The sequence below is a fragment of the Rhynchophorus ferrugineus genome, unplaced genomic scaffold (assembly GCF_030347505.1).
Source record: "Rhynchophorus ferrugineus isolate W39M unplaced genomic scaffold, kcgeb_rfMv2 rfM2, whole genome shotgun sequence".
Lineage (NCBI taxonomy): Eukaryota > Metazoa > Arthropoda > Insecta > Coleoptera > Curculionidae > Rhynchophorus > Rhynchophorus ferrugineus.
This window is the reverse complement of record NW_027472581.1, coordinates 81,358,012-81,383,868: the sequence shown is the minus strand read 5'-3', so window position 1 is coordinate 81,383,868 and position 25,857 is coordinate 81,358,012. Positions and strand designations below refer to the sequence as shown.

General features: G+C 34.1%; 2 protein-coding genes across 2 annotated transcripts in view; one reads left to right on the top strand and one right to left on the bottom strand.

Moving 5' to 3' along the window:
- Positions 1-25,857, top strand: part of oaf (BRICHOS-like domain-containing protein out at first) — a 388,097-nt gene that overhangs the window by 261,669 nt on the left and 100,571 nt on the right. The gene's annotated exons all lie outside the window — the stretch shown is intronic.
- Positions 16,333-17,185, bottom strand: LOC143191449 (protein Flattop). The gene is made up of 2 exons (XM_076396524.1): positions 16,906-17,185; positions 16,333-16,604 (listed from the first exon to the last, which is right to left on the bottom strand). Exons 1-2 carry the CDS (start codon positions 17,099-17,101, stop codon positions 16,354-16,356), a joined length of 447 nt encoding a protein of 148 aa, XP_076252639.1. The 5' UTR covers positions 17,102-17,185; the 3' UTR covers positions 16,333-16,353.

The window sequence follows — 25,857 nt, the reverse complement described above, 5'->3', positions numbered from 1 at the left end:
ACTATTCTAACTTATTTTAGAAATTATTAAATTTCACTCTATGTGTCTATTAACCAGTTCGTATGGTGTGTCATCGCGCACATTTAACTGTTTGGCGAGTGCATTAGGATGCACTAATAGTATTTCAGAGTACTTCGCACTAGCAATTCGAAATACACTCGTTATGGGCTCTATGTGGATATAGCGTTGAATCAGTTTGTTGGACACGTAATATGGAGCATCGACGATGACTTGCAACACTTTATTCTGAAACCTCTGGAGGATATCTACGTTAGATTAGCTAGTAGTACCCCACAGTTCAATACCATAGGTCCAGATGGGCCTAAGTATTGACTTATACAGACACACTTATACAATATATTGACAATACATTTGACTTAGTTTAAGCCCAAGCTGTTTGCGTTTTGTCACTATATGTTTTTTCCAAGTCAGACGTTGGTCAAAATGCATTCCCAGATATTTAACGCTGTGTGCTTGCGGAAGTTCATGATTATTCAATTTTACTGAGGGACATGTTCTTCTGCAAGGGGTGAATGTCATGTGGGTAGATTTTGTCTCATTTGCCTTGATACGCCACGTTTTCAACCACAATTCGCCTTTGTTAAGATGAAGTTGGAGGTTTTTTGTGGCTGATATTGGATTTTCGTGTGATGATAAAACCGCTGTATCGTCAGCATATGTTGCAACAGTAGTGTTTCGTGAGGTCGGTAGGTCAGCTGCATATATAAGATATAACAATGGGCCGAGAACACTGCCCTGCGGAACACCCGAATATATGGACTGTAGATCAGTGTATTCGTCACACTGTTTGACAATAAAATGTCTGTCTGAGAGGTACGATTTCAGCAATTGAAAGTGCGTATAGGGCCAAAGCTTTTTCAATTTAACGTGCAGTCCAGTGTGCCACACCTTGTCGAAAGCCTGAGAAATATTGAGAAATGCAACGGAGAATATTTTTTATCGTTTAAGTTTTTGTTAATTTGGTTGACTAATCTATGTATTTGTTCTATTGTTCCCTATTTATTACGGAAGCCAAATTGATGGTCTGGAATAATATTTCTCTCCTCTGCGATTAATTTTAATCTCTTAATGTATAGTTTTTCGAAAAGTCTGTTTTTTCCCAGGTTTAAGAATCATAATGATTTGAGCCATTTTCCAAGTGCTAGGAAAATAATGAAGTCTTAGCATGGCATTAAATATGAATGTTATTAATTTTATGCACTTTCCTGAGAGGTTTTTCAAGATTCTTCCAGTAATTAGGTCAAAACCGGGAGCTTTTTTAACATTGATTTCTTTAAGTATTGTTTGTGTTACTTCCTTAACATTAAATTTCTTATGTGGCAGATCCATTTGAAACGAAGTGTTAAGAAAGTCAACTATGTTATTTTCTTTTGTTGCAGGTATTTCAGATTGTTGTCAATTTTAATAGGTGGATTATGTTGTTGAGGTTTTTCAATCTTTTTTGTTATCTTCCACAGAGAATCCGGTACATCAGTTGGCGTTAAGTTTTCTAAATAGTTTTGAATTCATTGATTTTGTTCCTTATTTATTAGCTCTTTCAGCTCTTTTGTATAGTTCAGTTCCAACCTTCGTAGGGTGAAGACGTATTTTCAATACGGTCCAAGCTATAAAAAGATACCTTTCTTTAAAAAAACCCAGTATTTTATTACGGTTATTTAATTGACTGTTAAAAACGCATAACAGATGCGGCTATCCGTCTCTCAGTGGACCTAAAGTGTAGTGAATACGTGTTTACGTGACCAGACAAAAGGACTGCATCTCATTTTTATTAGTGTTTAAAATAATTTCATCTTATTTTACAACAGTCCTTTTGAAATTCATTTATAGTATTTATAGTAAAAAACTAGTGCTAAAATAACGTAAGTGAAAAATGAAGTGCGTGAAATAAACAATGTATTTATTTTATTTTTTTTTTATCCTCTGGAAGTAAATTAAATAAAATATTAAAAATTAAAAAATGGCAAACAATAGCGATTCAACCAAATCACCTGCACACTTTGATATAAGATTAGAACAAACAGCAATAACGCAAACTCCACCATCAGAATGGACTACAGTCGTTAACAAAAAACGATTGAGAAGTCCGGAAGAAGAAATCGCGAGGAAACAAACAAGAATCAGTGACTATTGGTTGCAGAAACCGATAGAGACAAAAAACAGTTTTAGCAACCTGTCGGAAGAAATTGAAGAGAACATACAACCAAGCCCTGAAAAAGTTGTTCCCAAACCACCACCAATAACAGTCTATAAGGTAGGAATAATAAAAAACATTCATGATTTATTAAAAACCATTACTACGAACTACACAATTAAAACAGTGAGCTATGAAACAATTAAAATCCAATTGTTCGAAGCGGATCACTTTAAAGTTCTTATAAAAGAATTAGATGAAAGAAACACCCAATACCATACATTCAGGCCAAAATCCGAGAGAACATTTAAATTCGTATTAAAAGGATTACATCACGGGACGGACTTTAACACCATCAAGGTAGCACTAGCTGAAAAAGGCCACGAGGTCGTAAATATTCACAATATACGACATCACACGACAAAAAAACCTCTGCCTATGTTTTATATAGACATAAAACCTAATGGAAACAATAAGGCGGTGTATGAAATCACCAAATTGGAAAATAATATTATTAAATGCGAACCACCACATATAAAAAGAATTATACCACAATGCACAAGGTGTCAAACGCACGGGCACACAAAGACTTACTGTCGCAAATCATATAGATGCGTAAAATGTGCAGGAGAACATAAGACAGGAGATTGTACTCGTAAAGTTCGCGATGAAAAAGTGAAATGTGTCAACTGTAACGGAAATCATCCAGCGAACTACAAGGGTTGCGCAGTTCACAAGCAACTACAGCAGAAACTCTATCCTGCCTTAAGGGAAAAAAGGCATCAACAAAAACAATCCACTACTACCAATCTACCACTACCCACCAGAACAAGTCAACCAGACATAACTTATGCCCAAATAGTTGAAAATGGTTCAGCACAAAAACGAGAGACAATATCTCAACCTACTGAAACTAGCAACATCTCAAGATTAGAAAATATGATGGCCAAACTAATGGATCAAATGAGTACGATGCTTGGTCTACTCACAACCGTCGTAAGCAAACTTGCCTAATGCCTGAAACCAATAGCTACAAAATCGCCGTCTGGAATGCCAATGGGCTCCAACAACATGCCAGGGAACTAAAAATGTTCGTAATTGAACAAAATATTGACGTTATGATGGTTTCCGAAACACACTTTACGGACAAAAATTATTTGAAAGTTCCTAAATATAAGCTTTATCATACAAATCACCCTGATGATAAAGCACATGGAGGTACAGCCATATTAATTCGAGATGATATAAAGCATTTCGAAAAAGAAAAATTCCGCAAAGACTACCTGCAAGCCACCAGTATAACCATAGAGGAAGCCCATGGACCATTAACAATTTCTGCGATTTATTGCCCACCCAAACATAACAACAAGGCAGAACAATTTCAAGAATTCTTCCGTACGCTAGGTAATAGATTTATAGCAGGAGGAGATTATAATGCAAAACATTTAATGTGGGGTTCAAGAATAATAACCTCAAAAGGTAGAGAACTGCTCAAAGCCATAAGGAAAGATAACTTACAACATATCTCTACTGGTGAACCAACATATTGGCCTTCAGACAGAAATAAAAAACCAGATACAATAGATTTCTGTATTACAAAAAATATTGATCCAAAAAAGTGTCAGGCAGAATCATGTTTCGACCTGTCTTCTGATCATTCACCAATAATAGTAACAATTTCTTCAAAAATTACCATCAAAGATAAACCCCCTTCTCTGTGCAATAATAGAACTAACTGGCCCTCATTTAGAGAAAACTTAGACCAAAATATCTCTCTAAACTTACCGTTACAAACTGAAATGGATATAGAAATAGCAGCAATAAATCTTACAAAAAATATACAGGAGGCAGCATATTCCGCGACTCCCAACATTGAAACATTTCCAAGAAAAAATACACATATATCATGTACAATACAGAAAAAGATAGCAGAAAAAAGAAAGTTACGACGAAATTGGCAACAGCAAAGGACTGAAGAGAATAAAAGAAAATTTAATAGGGCCATAAAAGAGCTGAGAGATCTAATCCAAATCGAACAGAACCAAGGCATTCAAGAATACCTAGAAAACTTGACATCAACTGAGGCTACAGACTATTCGTTGTGGAAAGCAACAAAAAAGCTTAGGAGATCCCAGCAGCATAACCCATCTATTAAAACAAGCGAAAATAATTGGGCGAGAAGCAATAAAGAGAAGGCCGACATTTTCTCAAAACACTTAAAAAATGTTTTTAAACCTTTCCAGTCTCAGCTACATAAAGATGACGAAAATAAAATTACTAGCTTTCTAGATTCGCCATTTCAAATGGATTTACCGCACGAGAAATTAACGGTCAAAAAAGTTAAACATACAATAATGAGAGAGATTAATATTAAAAAAGCTCCTGGTTATGACTTAATTACTGGCAAAATTTTAAAAGAACTATCAGAAAAGGCTATAAAACTATTAACATATATATTTAATGCTATGCTACGAATTAATTACTTCCCTAGCATCTGGAAAGTAGCTAAAATATTAATGATACTTAAACCAGGAAAAATACCAGAAGATGTGACCTCCTACCGACCTATAAGTTTATTACCAATAATCTCGAAAGTTTTCGAGAAGTTATACATAAAAAAACTAAACTATATAATAGAAAAAAGAAAAATTATTCCAGAACATCAGTTTGGCTTTCGCAATAAGCATGGGACTATAGAACAAGTGCATAGACTTGTAAACCAAATAAACGCTGACCTAAATGCCAAAAGATATTGTTCGGCTGCTTTCCTAGACATATCTCAGGCTTTTGACAAAGTATGGCATACGGGCTTGCAGGTTAAACTAAAGAAACTTCTCCCTCATCCGGACTATCAGCTACTAAAATCGTATCTCACTGACAGACATTTTATTGTAAATTAAGGCGATGAACATACCGAATTAAATCCCATATATTCAGGAGTTCCGCAAGGTAGTGTACTGGGTCCAGTACTGTATCTTCTGTATACGGCTGATCTGCCCACCACAAAAATAACTACTGTGGCAACATATGCAGACGATACAGCAATCTTAGCATCCCATGAAGATCCAGTCACAGCATCAATAAACCTACAAACCCACCTGGAGCAAATACAATTATGGTTGAAGACATGGCGCATTAAAGCCAATGAATCAAAATCCACGCATATAACGTTTACCCTGCGTAGAAGAACATGTCCACCAGTAAATATCAATCATCGCCAACTCCCCCAAGCAGACCATGTTAAATATCTTGGTATGCATTTAGATCGACGCCTAACCTGGAAGAAGCACATACTCTCTAAACGGAAACAACTAGGACTAAAATTATATCAAATGTATTGGCTCATTGGGCGCAAATCCAAGTTATCATTAGATAACAAGGTATTGCTGTATGAGTCTATACTCAAGCCCATTTGGACATATGGAATTCAACTATGGGGTACCGCTAGCAAATCCAATATATCCATCATTCAACGGTTTCAAAATAAGGTGTTGCGTGCCATTGTTGATGCTCCGTACTATATTTCAAATAAAGTGATACAACGCGATATTCCTCTAGAACCTATAACGAGTGTAATCCAACGTGTTTGTGTGAAGTACTTCGAAAGAGTGTCAGTGCATCCCAATGTACTCGCTAATCAGCTAAATATGCGACGTGATAGTGAAGTGCGTAGACTAAAACGTTTAACACCATCTGATCTGATTACTGGACATATGTAGAGTTTAGAATAAGCATTAGAATAAGACTAATTAATTAAGATATTTTATACAGAAGATTGCTTAATGAAGTGATTTTCTACATGCCATGTATATATAATATAAACAGAAGAAATACTTATTGCCAATAGGGCAGATTGTGGACTCACGAAGAGTAATAATAAAAAAAAAAAAAAAAAAAAAAAAAAAAAGCTCTTTTGTGACCTTGTTGAATTTTCTCTTCTTTTCTTCTGTTCTGATTCTTCTGTTGTCAGGTTTTTAGCAATTTTCTCTCTTCAGCAATTTTTTGTTTAATTGTAGATGAAATATAAGTATAATTAAACTTTTGATATGTCGCTCTATTAAGTGTTGCGTACCATGCGGCCTTTTGTAGAGTTTTTGTTATATTTTTTGCTGCTATATCTGCATGACTTTCTGTTTTGTAAGGTAAATTTAGTGATAACAAACTGTCTAATTTTTCTCTAAATAATGGCCAGTTGTTTTAGTGGTACGCAAAGAAGGTGATTTTGTTTTGTTGAGAATATTTGAGTTCACTGTTATAATAACTGGTGAGTGATCATATGATAGATCGAAGCATGATTCAGCTTTGCACGTTTTGGTAGCAATATTTTTTGTAACACAAACTTCTATGGTATCGAGAATTTTATTCCTATCTGACGGCCAATATGTTAGCTCACCAGTAGAAATATGCTGTAAATTATGTGCCTTCATTGCTTTGACCAATTTTCTGCCTTTTGGTGTTATAAGTCTAGAACCCCACATAACATGTTTTGCATTGTAGTCTCCTCCGACAATGAATCTATTACCCAGCGTCTTAAAGAAACTATGGTATTGTTCTGCCTTATTGTTGTGTTTAGGTGGACAATATAGCACTAATTGTTAATGGCCCATGCAATTCTTCATTAGTTACACTGGTGACTTGTAAATATTCCTCGCTTCTTTCTTTCTTTCTTTCTCAGTATCTTATGTTTTCTCGGATAATTATTGATGTTCCTCAATGTTCTTCCAGGTGTTTTGTGTGATACAGCTTGTATTTTGGAATCCGTAAATAATTTCTATCCGTGAAATGTGTTTCGGATACCATCATGATATCAATATTTTGTTCATATAAAAACATTTTAAGCTCTCTGGCATGTTGCTGGTGTCCATTAGCATTCCAAACGGCTATTTTGTATTTGCTGTTGTGGTTATCAGTCATTAGGCTAGCTTGGTAACGACAACGGTGAATTAATTCATCATTATACTCATTTGTTCCATAAGTTTTCCCATCCTTTCCCCTAATTTATTAATAGTACTTATAGGTTCAGTGGTGATTGGCGTTATCTGCGTATTAGGTTAGGTCTGACTGTTGGTTACTGCGTGTGCGTATGAGATATGAGGATGTTGTATTGGTGTTTTAGGCGAGTTAGTTGGTATGGGCTGTTTTGGTGGCTGTAAATTTCTTTTTTCTCTCAGTGCTGGATACAGTTTTTGTTGCAACGCTTTATGGACTAGGCATCCCCTATAATTTGCAGGATGGTCACCGTCATAATTGATGCATTTTACTTTGTCGCCACTTGTTTTGCGTGCGCATTTCACGCATCTATACAACTTGCGACAGTATGTTTTGGTATGCCCATATGCTTGGTATCTGGCGCATTGTGGGATGATTCTTTTTATGTTTGGTAGTTCACATTTAATGACATTGGGGTCCAAATACTTAATCTCGTAAACATGTTGTATGTTGGGAGGGGTTTTTGAAGCCAATAGTCGCTGATTTTCGTCTATTTTCGGACTATTTGGGCTTCTTAAGCGTCTTTTGTTTGTAACCGTGTTCCATTCGTGCATTTGAGGGGTTTCAGTTATCGGTAGTAGATTGTTATTTCGAATAACGGGTGATTCAATTGATGAATCGATGATGAATCCACAGAAAGATGTGTTGTGGATTAGCCATTACGTATTGAAATTAACAATACATATCACTTAATGGTTATTAAATGTTTAATTACATTTTTTAGGTGCGTCATATTTACAATAGTGTATTAAATGAGAATGTTTCGTCAAACAAAAAAAGAATTTGATCAGCCTTGGCTACAACTTCTGCGCTGCCGTACCAAAAATTGCAGTTTAACCACAGTTTCGAAACTTTTTAAACGGCGAAAACTGTTGATTATACTCTGAGCTCGTCTAGTTTCGTTCCCTTTTCTGCTTTGTTTCTCTATGAAACGTTTTATTCCAACGATATCAGCCGTAACTGTATTTTAAATTAAACTTCGTCACGTACAAGAACTTTTTGCACGGTTGCTGTAACAATAAAATAATTGTTATAAATCGTCCTTACATTATATGAGTGTAGTGTTAGAATAGGATAATTAAATATTTTACCGGTACAGCGTCCAAGAGTCTTCCATAACTCAATATAAACTTGAACATTGGTGTATTCAATTTGCTAGCATACCAAGTTGGATACTTTCCGTATAAGATATTTTATTTTGTGGATTTTATTTCGTTTATTTAAGTTCTGTTCTGTACTTATTAGTCGTTGTTTTCTATTTTTACAATGAATTGTAATAACATATACATAAGATTAAACATAAAAATCAATCCACAGCTGACACTGAAAATAATTATACGTAAGTCCTTCAAAATATAAAAATACATTATGAATTGTTGTCTCTTTTTAGCCGACTTAGAAAAAGGAGGACATTTTATGTTCGGCTGTATATTCTTTTTAATGTTTTTTATTTTCTCCATCAAATGTCATTCAATTTCCAAATTATTTTTTCATTTGAAAGAGCGCACTTCCAAAGTGGTTCCATTGGAATCAAGTCAGAATCTGTTGGGAGGAGTGGGGGGAATCGAGGGAAAACTTGAAATTTAACAGGCACGTAGAATGTTTTCACATATTTTTTATCTAAAATAATCAAATATTTGGGCATAATGTTATTGCTGAGCTGATAGAAGTAGTAGTTCAGTGTAAAAGATATTCGGTTTGCTTTTTAAGCACTATCCATATCATATATAAGAAGTCGTAGATATGCTATAGGCAACTGTTTCGATGGTGTATTGGACAGAACGTTAAAATCCATTAGTTTCCTTATACGGCAATATTAATAAGCGAAAAAATTATATAATTTTGTTACATATACAAAAAATTAAATTACCTACATAACAAATCTAAATTAATATAATTTTGAGTTCGACAACGACTTCAGGGTAGTCAGTTGGTAATAAAACAACTGCCGTGGATAAGTTAAATAAGTTTTATTTTTATTTAGTTATTACAACGATTATTATGTATATATATTATTGAAAAAAAAATTGTCTTAAGTATGATAAATATGATTATTTTTTAATTTTTAGTGAGTTCCTTATTTATTTTTTCCGCTCAATTTGCTAAAAATATTTTATTAGCTGTGGATTCTTCAATTCTTTACACTATGTAAAAGTAAAACATTGGGATTCATTGGGATTACAAACAGCTATTGAAAGCAAAAATTTACTGGAAACAAAAATCAGAAAATACGGTAGATTAACTGCAGATAAGTCGCAAAGAGCTTTGCTTTCTGTTTATTTTTCCATTGTCCCTTGTTGCTTCTTATAGGTAGTATAGATGCTATATGCCTATTAGTCTTCTTGATCACTCTCCAGACTAAACAATCAACCTCTTTATATTCTTATAGCTCTTGAGTAGAGGTTATTGAATCTTGCATTAGTTTTTATGTGACTCGCGTAGCCATCACTTTAGTATTACTTCGTAGTTGCTCTATTGTTTTAAGACTGGTTTTCAGGTTGATGTTGCACGGAGGTCCATCCTAATTTTTTCCCAATCTGTGGTTTTGTTAGTAAGTGTTTCCTTTTTATTATATTTTCTCTTGGACTTAATACCTTGACTGAATAATCAGAGTTGAGGTCAAAGTTCTTTTCTATTTGTATAAAACTGGGGACGTATTTCTTGTTATGAAGAAACCTAGCAAATCAGGAATTTTATTAATGTCGGTAGACCTGTTGAGGGATAATTGCAACTCCTTTCTTGATTTGCTTGTCTTAGTTTTTCGCCTTTGCTTCTTTTCCTTCTCTATCAATACATCTTTCTCCCAGGTGGATATTATAAGAATAATAAGAATAATCTAGAAATAAGAATAATATAAGAATAATAAGGTGGTTAAATATTCCTGAATATATTATGGTGTCTGTATTTTGGGATGCGCATAGAATAATTATCATTGACTACCTTGAAAAAGGAAGCACACAACAGCAACTATTACATAGCGTTATTGGGCCATTTGAAGGACGAAATCGCCGAAAATCGGCCGCATTTGAAGAAAAACAAAGTGCAGCTTCACCAAGACAATGCACCGTGTCACAAGTCATTGAAAACAATGGTAAATATCCACGATTTGGGCTTCGAATTGCTTCTTTATCCACGGTATTCTCCAGATCTGTCCCCCAGCGGCTATTTCCTGTTCCTCAGATCTCAAAAGAATGCTCGCTGGAAAGAAATTTTCGTCTGTATCACTCCTGAAGGGAATTATGTTGAATTAGAAATAACTAATTTTGCAAAAAAAATATGTGTTTTACTCTAATAGGCCGGGGACTTTTGAATTTTACTGTTATTACTCTATAATAATGATCTCAAGTAATCCAAAAATAGCCTGTCTAACTAAGAAAAATTATGTTAAAAATGGAAAAAAACTTTAACCGCCATTTCAGAATTAACTTAGGTTAGAGAACCATTACTCAAATTAACATCAACTTTTAGGTCGAAGTAAACGCCTCTGTTCGTCGCACTTCAACAACGGCACCCGTAAAAAATCTAATCAGCAAGATAAATTAGCAGGGAGCCAGAGCGCGCGCGGAGAAAAAAATCTCCCGGCCCTCTCTCGGACGAACTAACAATTAATCGCTCGAAGAACTTTAAAACACTTAGGGCGGCCGGCGAAAGGGAGAGTCTCTCCCTAAATCTAAATAAACTGCCGGCGGGCCCCCGTTTAAAATCTGTGTAGCGCGATATATCTCCGCGACGCAGCCTCTAGGAATTATAACACATTTTAGTGGCAAGTAAAGGAAATAAATTTCGCAGCCGTTGCCAACTTTCTCCGTTTTTATGGCGCCACTGTTTATTAAAAGTAATTTCGGAAAGAGGGAGTTTGCGTAGCGGCGATGGAGCGCGAGGGGTGGTCGTGAATTATATACCTTGATGAATTTTATCTGTTTGTATAAGTTACCTTTTTGGCGTCGAGATAAAATACCTGGCAGGTGATGGTGGTAAATGTTTTATTTGCGTCATTTATAAAAAAAAATGTTATCAACGATTACTGGTTAATGTTTTCAGAGAGGCGTTACTTGAATTACAGGTTTCTCGGCCATTAAATATGCGCTACTCTGCTTTAGACCCATTTATTAGGTATTTGCGGATTTTACTTAGCGATATCTATTGCTGAAAATAGGAAGTTACTGTTAAACAAGCTAACCTAACTGTTAAATTCGATAGTTTTGACATTTTTCAGCATAAAATAGCTGTTTTCCATTTAAGATGATTGAGTTACTCATTTATACTCTTTTTTTGTACTTTTTATACTCTATTAGTTAGCTAAAAGTTTCTTTTTTGGCGTCGAGATAAAATACCTGGCAGGTGATGGTGGTAAATGTTTTATTTGCGTCATTTATAAAAAAATGTTATCAACGATTACTGGTTAATGTTTTCAGAGAGGCGTTACTTGAATTACAGGTTTCTCGGCCATTAAATATGTGCTACTCTGATTCAAACCCATTTACTAGGTATTTGCGAATTTTACTTAGCGATATCTATTGCTGAAAATAGGAAGTTACTGTTAAACAACCTAACCTAACTATTAAATTCGATAGTTTTGACATTTTTCAGCATAAAGTAGCTGTTTTCCATTTAAGATGATTGAGTTACTCATTTATACTCTTTTTTATACTTTTTATAGTCTATTAGTTAGTTAAAAGTTGCTTTTTTGGCGTCGAGATAAGATACCTGGCAGGTGATGGTAGTAAATGTTTTACTTGCGTCATTTATAAAAAATGTTTTCAACGATTACGGGTTAATGTTTTCAGAGAGGAGGCGTTGCTTGAATTACAGGTTTCTCGGCCATTAAATATGTGCTACTCTGATTTAGACCCCTTGATTAGGTATTTGCGGATTTTGCTTAGCGATATCTATTGCTGAAAATAGTAAGTTACTGTTAAACAACCTAACCTAACTGTTAAATTCGTTAGTTTCGACATTTTTCAGCATAAAATAGCTGTTTTCCATTTAAGATGATTGAGTTACTCATTTATACTCTTTTTATACTTTTTATACTATTTATAGTTAGTTAAAAGTTGCCTTTTTGGCGTCGAGATAAGATACCTGACAGCTGGTGGTGGTAAATGTTTTATTTGCATCATTACTTTTCTTGTTTGGTGTGAAGAAATTTTCTGAAGAAACAATAATAAAACTCGCCGACTGTATTAATTTTTATTATTAATTATATCTTACATTCGATATGTTTAGTACAATCTTAATTTACAAATTAATTTATTACTACTATTCTATTGTACTTAGTACGGGAGTATTACATCAATATGTATTTCCCAAATTAGAGTAAAACTGACCTACTTAAGCTAAAGTTAGTTCGTGTGGTTTGGTTCGCTTCAATCTTCTGTTTTCCTGCGTGTTGTCCAGTAGTTCTATTGCTTCCGCATCGCTATGATTTAGCAACCTTATTTGTCATGTATCCATTTGATTCATGGTACAACTCTTCGTTTGTTACCTAGTGATAAGCACTGGTAATTAATCTCTTTGTTTTCAGATCAAGTTGAGAGTATCTTCCGACTAACCAGTACAGTTGCTTGACTTTGAATCTAATCTGCTCGGTTTTTTGTTTGAAATTATGTTTCCAGTTTAATCTACCATCGAGATATATTCCGAGATATTTAGCTTAATCTGCTTGAGGAATTGAGCATCCGTCAAGTGATATAATTAAGTTTTAATCAATTCGCCAAGATCAAACTTGTTCTGCCGGTTTGTCACGTTCTTTAAGCATACTTATTCGAGCAACCTTAAGACATTCCGGAACATAGTTCAGTCTCAAACTTCGTGGCAGCTCTTGTAATAAATGGTGAAATTCCGTCAATTCCAGGAGCCTTTTTAGGATTGAGGTTGTTGTCAGTTTCTGTGCAGCTACATCGGGCTGACGAACGGGATTTGTGTCCATTGTAGATTCTATATCATTCTGTTGGAATACATTAGCTAAACCTTCTGCGAATAATTCAGCTTTTTCGTCGTTGCGTCGAACGCATTCATTTTGATCATTTTTAATTACTATTAAAGAATTTAAAACCAATCTTAGAAAGAATCTAATAGCTGCACATCAGTTTGGTTTTATGAGAAAACATTTAATTGATCGGGATCGCATAGAATCACAGACATTATTATTTATATTATTTACCTTCTCTATACATAATAATATATATAACATATGGGCTCAAAAATACCGGGCGTAACTAAGAAAACGCAAATTTTTTTATGTTCAAGCGTGGCTTTACTCATCAACATAATCTCCATCAAGAGCCACACAATCATTCCAGCGTGACTCTAACATTTCAATACCATTTTTTTTGAACGATTTATCTTCTACCTCAAAATAGGCCTGTTACCAGTTGCTGTCCACTCAGATGACGATCATTTTGATTCCATAGTGGATACATGTTTCATCCATTCACACATATCGATGCAAAAGTCCAGTTTGTTACGTTTAAACATAGCCAAGCAGTGCTCAGACTCATCAACACTTTCTTGTTTTTGATTAACAGTGAACCAACGCGGCACCCACTTTGAACAGAGCTTACAATATAAAGCCAACACTTATGCAAGTAGATGTTGTAATCTAAAGATTTTAAATATATTGATAAAATGTATATATGTAGGTTTTTCTATGCGTTTACTTTAACACTTCTCCAGTGTTAAATATATTTTGCTTAGTTCCTTTGGGGTAACTAATGTAACTAATATGGGATTTCAATTTAACACCATTAATTAGTTGGAAATAAATACTTTAGCCAGATGTTGAGCAAGACAATTTGCTAGTTTATTATCCCATGGTCCCCTGTTCCTTCTCACAAGAGATATAACTGTTAAGGCATAATCCTCATGATTGCTCTCCAAGACAATTGGACTCTTTATATTGTTATATCTGTTGCAGATAGAAGTTCGTTGATAATTTTAGCTTTTGGAATTCTCATCTAAGTTTTTGAGTTTTATTATTAAGCATATTTTTATCTGCAATTTATTTTCGCCTTGTAGTTTCTTTTAGCTACAGGCAACAGATGTTGCTAATCTAAATAAAGGCAAGCCATGGCTTTAGATCTAATCCACATAACTCTAAAAAGTTTTTGGTTATTTTTCGTTTGGAAAATAGTTGCGAAATATTTTATGTTTTCGTTTTGTCATGTCATCTCTTTTTACGACTAGTTATAAAATGGAAATTGAGAAAAAAAATAGTACATAGCGTAGAAAAACAACACGCATTTAGAAAAATGTACTTTACCCAGCCACACCATTCAACAACACCAAAATTCGACCAGCTGTCAGGAATGTATTCAAATATCCAGGCCAACATTTAATTCGGAAAATGCATAAACGCTCTTAAAATTATTTCCCTCGAGAGACGAGACGCGTTTCCTTTTTTTTCAAGACAGCTTTTTTTGTTTCTTTCCCCAGAAACGTCTGCTGTAATAATATTGGACGTCTTTTGCTGCGAGACGGTTTTACTGGCGCCTCGGGAGCCACTGAGTTGTTTGCAATTAATCTGCTTCGGTTTTACGTCGTTCATGAATGTGTAATAACGACCGCAATTGTGGATAAATTCAACGGAAACCTTCAAGTTTAACGGTGTCTCACTTTCTGTATCATTTGATGAAAAAGCTATTTAATAGCTATGGTGCAACTAATCACCACGATGCTTTAAAATTATTTTATGGGTTTGGGTACTGAATAATATGTATAATAATATAATTTTTTAGATTAAAATCATCAATGTAAATCAAGGAAGGCCATCTTTTCATTTTATTGTCCATCTCAAAGCGAACTGATTAAAATGATAAAAACAAATAATTTACAATATATCTCTACTGTTGAACCTACAGAGAGCTATCAGATAGCAACAAGCAACCCGACACCATATAGTTTTTATATTGCAAAAAATATTGATACAAAAATATGCGGAATCCTGTTTTGATATATCCAATGATCATTCACCAATAATAATAACCAATATTTTCAAAAATTATCTGATTTCAGATATAATCAATCAGCCCCCTTCTCTCTATAATAATAAAATTGAATAGCTTTTACTTAGCGAATTTACTTTTTACTTAGAATGTGAGCGAATAGTGATTGAAACAACAGCATAAATATATATATATATATATATATATATATATATATATATATATATATATATATATATATATATATATATATATATATATATATATATATATATATATATATATATATATATTATATATATATATATATATATATATATATATATATATATAAACAGGGGGCAAAAGTCCCGCTGCAATTTTGATTACCTATAACTTTGCTCAAAGAAGAAAAGAATAAGTAAGTTTGGTTTTCAAAAAAACTTTACTTGGTCTATATTTTTTTCGTTATGATTGAAAAATTATATAGGCTAAATGGTGACCTAATGCTATTGGTAACCCGCTATGCAACTTTCGGCCCTTTTTAAGACATTTTTCATGACATTCTACTTCACCTGAGGCTGAATTTCTTCAATTTCGTGACGAATATTGTATTTAAGATGTTGAATTATTTGGGGCTTATTCACATTGATTTTATTTCGAATGAAACATTTTATTTTAAAAGCCCCTTAAAAGAAATCTGGTGCTGTTAAATCCGGAGATCTGGCTAGCCATGCTAAATCGCCCATTACTAATTTTTAACCCCACGTTGTGTATACGCAAACCAAAATGTTTGTATTTTATAGCCCACTGTTGCCAATTTATTTCTTATTACTTACTCTTATACATCACTACACTTTTTCTACACAATTTCTACAACATATTTTATTCTGAATATTATTATAATTTTTCAAAAGAATATCTATGTAATATACGTAGAGATATATACCTCTACGTGTAAAATGCTTTTTTTCCTAAAAGTAAACAAAAATCGTACGAATTTTTACATCTAGCTAGTACAAAAGGTATAACATGAATTTGTTGCTTCACCATTTTTTGTCTAACGTAGGAGTCCTATATTTATTTTGTATTTCAAAAATTTTATGTCAACTCTTTCTTGGCTTATTTTTAGATCTTAAGTCATTTCGGAACCTTTGTTAGCCGGTTCAGACAACTAAACGGTCTCTACTGTAGTCCATGTTGAAAAAAACGATTGACAAAGGTCTATAAATTAAAAATAAATATATAAATAAAACGTTTCTATTCAAATATTTTGCTCAGTATATTTATTTAAATTCCATGTATAGGACAAATGTTATGATCTCTTTCAACTGTAACTGATTCAGTTTCACTTAGCGCCGTTCGGACCTCCTCCTTCTGATCTTCATTAACATCTTCGGATTTCTTTTGAATTTCAAAATATTTAGATGGGACTGCAGCGGCAATTTGAGCACACTTCTGTAGGAAGGCTGCTTTATCCGCTGAACCATTCAGTTTATTGGCTATATCTCTTGTGATTTTATTAGGCAAATGCCAAGTCCCTGAAGTAGAGATGATGATTATAGTTCAAAAACACAAAGGCGATTTATATCGTTGAATAAAAACTTATTATATTAGTTTGTTATGGAACAGACGTAGCAAATGTCATCATACTATAAAGCATGAACTTTTCATGTTGTTATTTCAGAATTAATTTTTTAATTGGGTCGTTATTTCAAAATCTAAATTTGGCAAAATAATAGCCAAATAATGTCTACTCCAACAATAATACAGTTTAGTATTATCTTACAGTGTACGACAATTCTGTATTAATCTGTATTAATAATCATCATTAACAAGTACCTATAAAATCCCCAAATGGATTTGATTTTGGTTTTGGAACTCCTGGAAGAATATGTCCTCTGGTATTGGCAATGATTTCTGTACGACCAACTCTTCGTCTCGGTTTGGGGCAATAGTATTTCGGTACTTCCCAGTTCCTTAGGTATGTCGGATGATAGGGCATATCGAACTGATAGGCATAGTAGTGTTTAGCCATGATGAAGATAATAAAATATCAAAACAAAAATTTCTTGTGATAATGACAATGACAAAACTGACAAATATTGATGATAGTTCAGTTGCAGATTTCTAGTTTTTTATGACACTGTTAAATCAGGTAAAATAATTTTTTAAACTCAAATAACTAGAGCTGAGTATAACAGAGGTCACTTGGAATTTGGAATCTTCATAATATTTGAAACTTGTTATTTAAAACACTTTATTGTTAAAGGGAATGCCCACAATACCAAACCCAATTAAATTCTATTGTAACTTTTACCTTTTTCCATCAATTTTTATTTTCTTTACACTTTTTTTGTTACTGTCTTGCCAAGAGTGCTACAATGAACCATTTTGAAATATTCCAGTTTCTTATATTATTTTATGCCTTTAGTTGAATTCTTTTTAAAGTAATGTCTGGAAGTTCCATTGAACCTCTCTGAGGGTTATCTTTACACCATTTAAACCTTATGCCCTGTAAGAATGTATGAAAGGATGTCTTACATCCCTCAACAAGCTGCATGTTCCTAATTATTTTATATATACTTTCCAGAGAGACAATTTTCTCTAAAATAATTTTATTAGACTTATATTATTTAATATCATCAATAATTACCTCTCTAACGGAATTTATCGGCAAAAGAAGGCGTCCGTTATCTAGTTCGTTTTTCAAATAACCTATTAAATATATATATATATATATATATATATATATATATATATATACTGTTTAAGTTATATATACTATAATATACTGTTTAAGACTGAAGCACGTTCCGAAATGCTTTAAGGTGGCACAAATAGATATGAACAAAATACCTGACAAACCTGCAGAACAAGTCGAATCTTACAGGCCTATTTCGCTGCTACCTGCAATATGAAATAGATATAGTATAATGTTAAAAAAAATTATATTTGGTAACATTTTTGTTCAATTATTTTATTTAGATTAGAATTTTTTGTATGTCAAAGCTAAACTGAATTAAAACTCTGAATTAAAGAGTTGATGTGGCAACAGTGTAATGTTTCGACGTCACAAATATCATCGACGCATTACTAAACAAACTTTGAATAGTCTATACATATTTTTTCAAATAATTTTACATACAATTTTACATTTTAAACTAACAAATTAGTATCTAGGAAGGCATAAATGATATATTTATTCAAATTTTCTATAATAAATATCTCAGAGGCGTTGATTATAATACATATGTCGGATCATAACGGCATAAATCATCCTAAAAACAATCAATATAACGCAGCCATATTTGCGGTCCGTCGAGCCATTAGTTTGCTTCGTTCGCAATCTCTCCAGTTGACGGTTGCCGCCTCGTCGATATACGGAACGTACATTTGCGGATAATTGAGGGGACACCTGTCAATTTCTGATAGTTCCTTCGTGCGGTTTTTCGCCGTACGCCACAACAGAACCATCCGGCTGTAGCAAACCGTCGTCGTAATTTTGCAGCCGCCACGGATAATTAGTTGAAATTGTCGATGCGACGCAATAGGATGGCAAAACCGAGCGAGACGACCGACGAAACGTAAATCAGTCGATTTAATGGACTTTGAAATGCGTCAGTTATCGAACGTGTACACCACAGAATATCTAATAGGGAAGAAACCGCAGAAATCAAAATATGTGTTTTTAATTATTATCAAAATTATATCATCAATGCACTACACTGCATAGCCTATTCAAAATATCAGTGAACTCACCTCATCTGAATTGATGACGTCAAAACCAAGCAATGTTGCCGCATCAACTGTGAGTTTTAGTTCGTTTGGCTATGACGTACCACAAAATTCTAATCTAAATAAAATATAATTTATTTTAACATTACAGTACATCCAATGTATATAACAGGTCAATTGGAAAGTCCTCGGCCTAACTTAGTAAAACACATTTTTTGAACACAACACAAAATTATTTTTTTTTATTCAACATAATTCCTTTCAAGGGTAAAACACTGATTATAGCAACCCTCCAACTTTTCGATACCATTTTTGTAATACGATTTGTCCTTTGCTTCAAAATAGGCCTCTGTTTCAGCGATCGCCTAGTCATTCTATGACAATTTCTTCCCAGCGGGCATTATTTTGATATCTGAGAAGAGTAAATAGTCGCTGGGGATCAGATCTGGGGAATACGGTGGATGAGAAAGCAATTCGAAGCCCAATTCATGGATTTTTGCCATCGTTTTCACTGACTTGTGACACGTGCATGGTCTTGGCGAAGCAGCACTTTCTTTTTCTTCAAATGCGAACGTTTTTCCGGCGATTTCGTCCTTCAAACCAATATTGCTATGTTATAGTCGCTGTTGATGTTCCTTCCTTTTTCAAGGTAGTTTAGTTTTATTATATTTACGATTTTTTCCATTTCACCTAAAGTTTCATTCAAAAAATTTTAGTCTTAGTTCTTATTTTCTTCGGTACAGTGTCTCCTTGTTAAAGTCATTTTAATATCACTGTATTTCTCTTTAGTTTGTTATTCTACTACCTGTATACATCTTTCTTGATAAAACTAGATTTTATCGCTGAATTCTCCATAAGGCATTTGCCATTTCTGCAAAATGTAAAACGGTAAAACGGTCAACCTATGAGGTAAATACGAGCTTTCAAACAAAAGACGTTCCACGTATTGAAAAACTGAAAAAAAAAAGTTAATAAAAAACTATTTAATACATTACAACATAATGGATTTAAAAATATTAATGAAAGAAAACGAAGAATTAAGGACGAATAACGGGCGTCTGAACCAACGACTGTTGCAACTAATCAAGAACTATCAGTTTGCGCAAGATACACCAAAAAAAGCATACTAATTATGCAGAAGACTACTAGACTAATGAAGATGAACTAGTATTAGAGGTAGGGGAACAGTCTGATTGGACCGAAGTAAAAGTCAAAAAGGATAAAAAGAAGAAGTCAGAGATGACGCCTCCCCAATCGCCAAAAATGTTAAAAAAAGCGAACAAGTTGACGCTACCAATTATAAACTGTGCGCAGTATATAAAAAATACAGCGCTTAAGACAAATTGACAAAGCCCAAACCCTGAAACGCCATCTGTTGTTGATAATAAAATACCCAAGAAATCGTACGACGATCGGTCAAAAATCTAAACGCCACCAAAATATCAAATGATAAACAAATAAAAACGAAACCGCAGGAAACTGCGACCAACTAGCCAACCATCGCATGATGACATGATGAAATTGCCGAAAGAATTCCAGACTGAAATGAGACAGAATTGTAGAACCAAAACAAGCTGAAGAACTACCCAAAACAGACTATAGAAAAACAAAAAAGAATAATTGGTTCTTAAGGATTATAACATGTAACGCAAATGGACCAAATCAAAGAGTCCGGGAGCTAGAATTATTCTTGAAAACAAATAACATAGGTATAGCTATCACATCGGAAACACGTTTTTCTAAAACAAAACTACAATAAAATATGGGGCTAATATGTTTACTGGACACTACACCCCAGCGAACGGATTCGGAGCGACGGAAAATATACAACATTTCGAACAACAACAATCGAAGAGATTAAAATCTAAAAAATACAATCTACGATAGTTACCATTAAAAAAAACGGGACTGAAATAAATATTGGCGCTATATACTGTCCACCAAAACATAAAATGACACAATAATAATATAAAGATATATTTTCAAAATTAGGCCCAAAGTTTATTATTGGTGGAGACTTTAATCGTTAAACATATGGCTTGGGGTTCACGAATAATAACACCTGGAAAAGGAAACGAATTACTCTTAAACTTACAAATTGTAATTATCATTCAAGGCGCTAACCCACTTACCAGCCCACATACAGTAATACAGTTCGAGACCTGTTGGATTTCTGCATTTCAAAAGGCATGAAATCATATTAGTATAGAAAAATAAAAAATCCTAATCTTACCAACAAATATACTGACTGGGACAAATTCAGATTAATACTGAGGAACGAATCAATTTAAACGTTAGTCTCAAAAGTATAAATGATCTTGAGCAACAAACCCCAATAACAAGAGAGAAATCAGAATATGAAGTAATTTACTCTCTCGAATTTAGAAAAATAATAAAATAAAGGCGAAAAGCTAGAAGAGTATGACACAGAACCAAAAATGCTGCAGACAAAACAACTTTTAATAGAATTAGTAATCAGACGAATCAAAACATCAAATAATATAAACAGAATTGCATTCAAAAATATGTAAGTGAATTAAACCGAGAACCAGACAAATATTATTCGCTATGAAAAACAACTCGAACATTTAAAAGACCAATTATTCGAGTACCGCCAAATAAAAATGATCAAAATGACGGTTCGACGCAACGATGAAAAAGCTGAATTGTTCTCAAAACATTTAGCTAACGTATTCCATTAGATATTAGATATAGAATCTACAACGGTACCTGTTTATCAACACGATATAGATCTCAATCTAATTTCTCCATTGAACCTGGATTATTGAAAGAACTGCCACGAAAAGCAATCATCGTATTGACATATATATATATATATATATATATATATATATATATATATATATATATATATATATATATATATATTTAATGCCTGTTTAAGACTGAAGCATGTTCCGGAATGCTTTAAGGTGGCACAAATAATTATTAAGTCGAATCTTACAGGCCTATTTCGCTGCTACCTACAATTATTTAGAAAATTATTTAAGGAACTAATATTTAAACGTCTTAAACATTTTGTAATAATACCGGATTTTCAGTTTGGTTTTCGAAGTTACTGCTCAACAATCGATCAAGTGCACAGAGTAACTGCAGCTATTGAAAAAGCGTTTGAGGAAAATAAATACTACCCTGCAATATTCCTGATTTGGCATTTAGGATTAATCTCTAAGGTTAGCAAATTGTTACCGCTATTGTCAACTGCTGGAATAATATATTTTCGGAAGAAAATTTAGAGTCTCGAACGAAATGGCGTTTTCGACATTTAAAACTATTTCGGCTGTTCCACAAGGCAGCGTCTGAGGACCTCTCCCGTATTTGCTCTACAGTGCTAACATCCCAACAACAAAAGAAACACTACTTGGAACCTTTGCTAACGACAGTAGAAAAAGTATAAGTGGCAGTCAATAAAATCTACAAATGGACCAAAGATTGGAAAATTCAACTTGATTGCTCCAAATCTGTTCACGTTAATTTTGCATTGCAGCGATCACTCAATGGAAGCCCGATTCCTCAAGCAGAATCATCTCGAATACCTCGTCATCTATCTTTGACAGTGTGAGGGTTGTCATTACTAATTTTCATACTCGTGAATTCTTTGCAGTTTCAGTATTAGTTTTTTAAATTTTACCAGCTTTTTCCTTTATAATCGGGAAGAAAAATACGCACAATTATCAATAAAGTAGTAATAACTTTGCCTTTTTCTTCTCATGTCAATAAAAGGGAGAAAAAAGGCGCGCAACACTGTTTCTTAATCACAATAGTATAAACCCAGAATAAAAATTATTTACTATCAAGAACGCCATTACTTGAATCTTGAATCATTTTACATCGGAAAACCCTACGACGAACTGACCCACCACTTAAATCGAAATACGATGATGCCTCCGGAGAAAAACAACCCATAATAAAACCCGATCCAATTACATGTTACGTAACCGTTAAGCCCGTCACAATACGACGAGGAAGAAAAGTCGGTTCAGTTTCGGCGGATGGCTTTTAATTGTATCCCAACGAAACAAACGCAAAGTAATTTCGTTGCCGACTTTAATATGCACGGAACAATTTGAAATTTAAACAAGTCTCGTGCCGTTCGCCGCCCGCACGCTCTTGCATTGTTAATGCCGCCCTGATGAATGATTAGTGATGACTTCGAAGCGAAAAACCGACTTCGTAACAGAAAGAACTTGATTAAAATTTGTTTCGACATGAATGGAGCGGTTGCTGTTAACGAGAATTAAGAAATGTTTAAGTTGAGGCCCCGACCTTTCGACTCGAAAGAAATTGTTAAGACAAAGAGAAATAGGTGGAAAATAAAGTTTGTTAAATACATTTTTTACCTTCTATGTTCTGCGCCAGGTAATCTGTTCCAGTACAATACGCTAGTGTGTTGTCCATCTTCTCAACTATTGATTATTGTATTTTTTTTAATAAGAGACTTCAATCTGTTGGCACAGCTCCCTGAAGAACAGACTGAAGATGTCGCATCTTTTGAGCCTCACGTGCTATGGTCCTATTCCATTCAGTATGTTGTATGTATAATTAAGACTTAAACTACAATTAATTAAAAAGCCATGATAGTTTATTGGTTAGAGTTATTCTAGTAGCTTTACATTGAACACTTTTCTAAACTACATATGATATCCCCTGGAGGCGTAGTCCATCTAACCGACAATGGTATATTCAAGTAATGTCTTTTATTTTCATTAGAGGGCATATTTACCTTTTTATGTATAGTACTGGTTATTACGAATCACTGACGATTCGGGACGGGACGGAATTAATACACCACTTATGGCCTTGGAACAAAAGAGAAACTTTATTTTGATCCCTGGTAATTTATACCCACACGATACAAGTCAGAGCGCCCTCTACTAACTCTTCTTCCTCTTTTCTATACTGGCTCTTGTATCGAGACAAGTCATATATTTAACACTGGTTTCCTTCATTGCTGAGTTTTCTTATCAATCATTGTATTTCTTGTTAGTTTATTTTGTTACTACCTATGTATATTTTTCGGGATAAAATTAATTTTAATCACTGCATTCTCCCTAATGCATCTGCCATATCTGCAAAATGTTTAGTAGTCATTCTCTCCTCGTACATGTTAACCAAACGTATTATACTGGTAAGAACGGGCCCCCATTATCTCGTTTCTGTTCGAAGTGATTGCTATTTATGACTGACTACTTATTGCTTATTTCAACCAGAGCAAGTACAAAGATCAAGTAGTGATCTGAAATTTATCAAAACAATCAAAGTGCCAAAAACAACGTTTGCCGGTTTATAACGGCTTATCACTAATGTTTTGAAGAATTTAGCAAACATTTAACAATCGGACGACTTTAGCAAGCTGATTTGTTTAAATGTTCGAATATATCAGACCACATTGTATCTTTTTTTAACTAGAATAAAATTAGAAGGAAAATATTGGTTGATATTAATAAGAATTTACAAATTGCAACAGCCTATTTATTACAATCTTACCGGCGACAGGTTTATTTTCTCAGAGAGTAAGTAACATGAGTGGACTTGGTTTGGGTTGCCTTTATTTCTGTAGATTAAGCTATTTCTCGATTTTATTCAATGGCATTGGAGTTGGAACGAAGTAGTATTTGGGTCAGAATACACTGAGATGCACAGTCGTCATCCTCGGTCGCGGGCATTGTGTTCTCACCAATTGAATGAAGCCAATACACTTCCCTGTACCACACCCGGACTTATTTGAATAGCTCCTTCTTATGGAGCCCCTTCGATTGGGATAGGATGGGAGTATTTGACCATATGAACGTGGAAGCCTTTTTTTAGTTTATATGCCAGTCCATCATTTTGTCAAAGGCTTGACTCATATCCAAAAACGCAACAAAGCAGTACCGTCCGTTTCCAGGCATCTAGTGATGACGTCTATAGTGCTATGTACTTATTCCATTATTCTATGATCCTTTGACTGACTGGAGATTATGTTATTTAGATTCTCCTTCATTCTGTTTAGAATTTTCCATTAGTTTACCAATCACCGGTAGGAGGTACGACTGAAATAATTTTCCATTGTCCTGGGAAATGCTTGATCTTAAGGTAACCATTGAATTTTTTAATTAGGCTCATGATTCCTTTGTGTTGAATGCTAAGTGAGTGAGTGCTCAAGAGAGTTACGTCGACAAGATCGTAGCCTGGTGCCTTTTCTTCCTTGAAAGTTGTTATTTCACTCAGAACCTCTTTAAGACGCACGATCTTCAACGGTAAGTACATTTGCAGAGGTAATTTAAGATATTTTTTATTTCGATTGTCTGTTCCTGTCAAACTCCGAGAATGTTTAAAATACGTTACTTTGATGGTCAACAAAGTTACTGGCTTTCTCCTTATTTGATCTTGCCTACCTTTCTACGTTATCCCTATTAGGACTAATTTCAGTTTTAAGCCTCTTTATGGTTTTAGTTGTGTCCCAGAGCGAAAAATTCGTTTACAGGCAATTCTGGAGGATGTTATTTGTGAACATTTTGCATTCGGTATCTTGAATATCTAATTTAACACATATTTGTTATATCACGCGACTAACCGGCGTGACTCCAAAAATGTTTACATTCAGATTACATTAATGAGTGCTAGTAACATTTTTACTAAAGTGCAACAAAAATGTCTTTTCTTCTGCTTCTTTATTAACAAAAATCAATAAATTTACTTATGTCTCTGAAACTCTTTGTCTCTTTTTATTATTTGGATTTATTCTGATTTAATAAATATAAAATCTTAGACCTATACGTTTTAACATATCTTGATTTTTGATATTTCTTGACGCTTACGTATATATAACCTACAATAAGTAGGGAGATGTTCAATGAATGGCAGGTAACAGCGATATAATCTTATCAGCTGCCGTCAGAGCCGCTGGAGCATTTCTCGCAAGAGAATGACAGGCGAGATTAGTACGTTTATCGGTGTGGGGAGAGAGGGGCCTGCAGAGGAGGTGTGGCAAAGCTGTAATTTCAGCATGACAGACAGCGACGCCCACCTGAAGAGCACACGTCGTTTGATAAC